Source organism: Colletotrichum tamarilloi (genome assembly GCF_030869305.1).
Source record: "Colletotrichum tamarilloi strain Tom-12 chromosome Unknown Scaffold_439.1, whole genome shotgun sequence".
Classification (NCBI taxonomy): domain Eukaryota; kingdom Fungi; phylum Ascomycota; class Sordariomycetes; order Glomerellales; family Glomerellaceae; genus Colletotrichum; species Colletotrichum tamarilloi.
The window spans coordinates 1-2,077 of record NW_026849821.1 but is presented as its reverse complement, the minus strand read 5'-3'; the positions used below and the strand labels follow the sequence as shown (position 1 = coordinate 2,077).

General features: G+C 49.5%; 1 protein-coding gene across 1 annotated transcript, besides 2 other annotated features; it reads left to right on the top strand.

The window, feature by feature from the left end:
* Positions 1-119: 119 nt before the first annotated feature.
* Positions 120-172: a sequence feature (Short protein (CTAM01_17246, KAK1453041.1) was converted to a misc_feature.).
* A 170-nt stretch (positions 173-342) lies between these two features.
* Positions 343-361: a sequence feature (Short protein (CTAM01_17246, KAK1453041.1) was converted to a misc_feature.).
* A 161-nt stretch (positions 362-522) lies between these two features.
* CTAM01_17245 (uncharacterized protein) lies at positions 523-741 on the top strand (the record flags this gene model as incomplete). Its single annotated transcript, XM_060533233.1, has 2 exons — positions 523-573; positions 643-741. 2 exons carry the CDS (start codon positions 523-525, stop codon positions 739-741), a joined length of 150 nt encoding a protein of 49 aa, XP_060372189.1.
* Between the last annotated feature and the right edge of the window lie 1,336 nt (positions 742-2,077).

Genomic DNA, 2,077 nt, shown 5'->3' with positions numbered 1-2,077 from the left:
TTCAACAGACGGAAACGCAGAGAGGAAACCTATCGTACTTTCTCGGAGGAAAGAGCGCGTCCGATCCTGATGACTGGTCGCCAAACGTAGATGTTGTCAAAGAGACGATCAAGTTTGCCATGAGTACGCAGAGGCTGGATGCACAGATCAGCCAGCGGCAAAACGACCATGAGTAATTGCTAACCCCGCCATAACGACCCACGCCAACTCACATACCAACCGATAACACCTCCACGCACCCTCGTGCCATCGACAACAGGACTAGCTTCGGCCGCCGATGATAGGACGCCGAACACTTTAGGAGACACCCTCAGGACGGCCTGTTACTAACTCCACGAGCAGCCGCAGCATTGGCACGTAAAACTGAAGATGACACATACAGAGACGGACGAGACTTGTATGGGCTTCTGGGAGGCAAGGATATGAACGAAAGTGGAGAGTATGTAGATAATCACACGAGCCCTGAATAGCTTAGCCGGGGCGTAATAAACTATGTATGTATGTAATCTTCAGTTGATCAACATGATTCTGATGAGCTTCTCGGCTGAGCAAAACGCCTGTGTTGATCAGCGGGTGAGCCTCAACCAGCATCAGCATAGGACGCAAGAGGCTCTACGAACGGTGATCTACGACATGACATAGGAAGAGATCAGCCAGATCTTCGATCTTTCCACTCGTTATCGAGAGCGAAGCAACGTTGAATTCAGTCGTTGTTCTAGACCATGGAAATCAGGTTGCTGAAGTGCTTCCAGCCCAAAGACGGGATTGCCTTTTTGTAACGAGACAGGGCTAGAGTGATGTTCATATATCTCACCGCACTCGATATGACAGAACATGAGGAAGGAGATCGACTTATGTAGCGGGTGATTAGGAGGATTTGAAAAGATTCGATATCGCATTAGATTGTTACGCTGAATAGCGTCGTGTCGGCTAGGTAATGACACAATACGAAGATTTATTTTTGATTTAGTGACTAAGATACGTTGTCAAAGAACTCATGCGGTATAGTCTGAACATGTGTCGTAGCTTGATTCATCAGGAGGCCGATGCTTATTTTTGCGGCCTTCTCCGGACTCTTAGCCTTGTGTGGGACAAGGCGGCATCGGATGACCTGATGCCTTTGCCTCGCTTGAACTGATGACACGCCGCATAATTTTAATAACCGCGAGAACCCCTCTTCTACATGCTGGTTGGATAGGAACGCTACTCTAGTTCTCAAGGCTCACCGATCCGTACGCATGGTTCGCGTTTGGCGGTCGTTGGTCTGTTGACTTCCTTGAGCCCACAACAGGAGCAAAGGTCGTGGGGACAGAACCCATGGAACTCAAGGACGAAGAGATGCGCAACAAGCAAGCAAAGATGGATGCAAGATGTTACAAAGCCAGGCCCTTCTCCTGTGTTCTGACTATGTCATGCTGCACTTTAATGTTGGGCGCATTAGTGACATGCCAACGGCAACGGCAGCTGTTGCACGATGGTAGCCCTCGACATCATGGCTTTGGTGGTATGGCCTGGAAGAACTGATCTCTGGAACGACATAGACGGTGGGAGAGATATTCAGCAAATCCAAATTGACAAACTGGAGTACAGATATCCCCACCAATTTAACTATGCTCTAACTTTCGAGTTTTCTTGATTTGGATTCGATCCAGTGTCAACTGCAGAAGACGCCGAACTCGTGGATCTATGTCCGCGTCATTCAGTGTCAGCCGCACGTTGTCACGGAGCTGCTTTCGCTGCCGTTTCTTAACGTCCCTACGTAGAACAAAGTCCCACGTGCATATCTCGTTCGACATAGCAAGCCCTGCATGTAATGGTAGGCGATACCTTGATACTGACGACAGATCGTGGCCCTCGATAACCATTGGCTGCAAACAGAGGCGCCCGTGCACATAAAACACCGCCGTCGTTGTCACGGCCGTCGCGGTTTGTGAAAAGAGCTTGTCAAATGCGGTCACTATTGTAGCACTTTGGTCGATTGACGGGTCCCAAACGGCTAACGTGAGGTCTTTGAGAACTATCTCTCTTCTTTTTGGGTTGTAGCGAGCGTCGGACGATACCAGGCAGCGGGTGATCG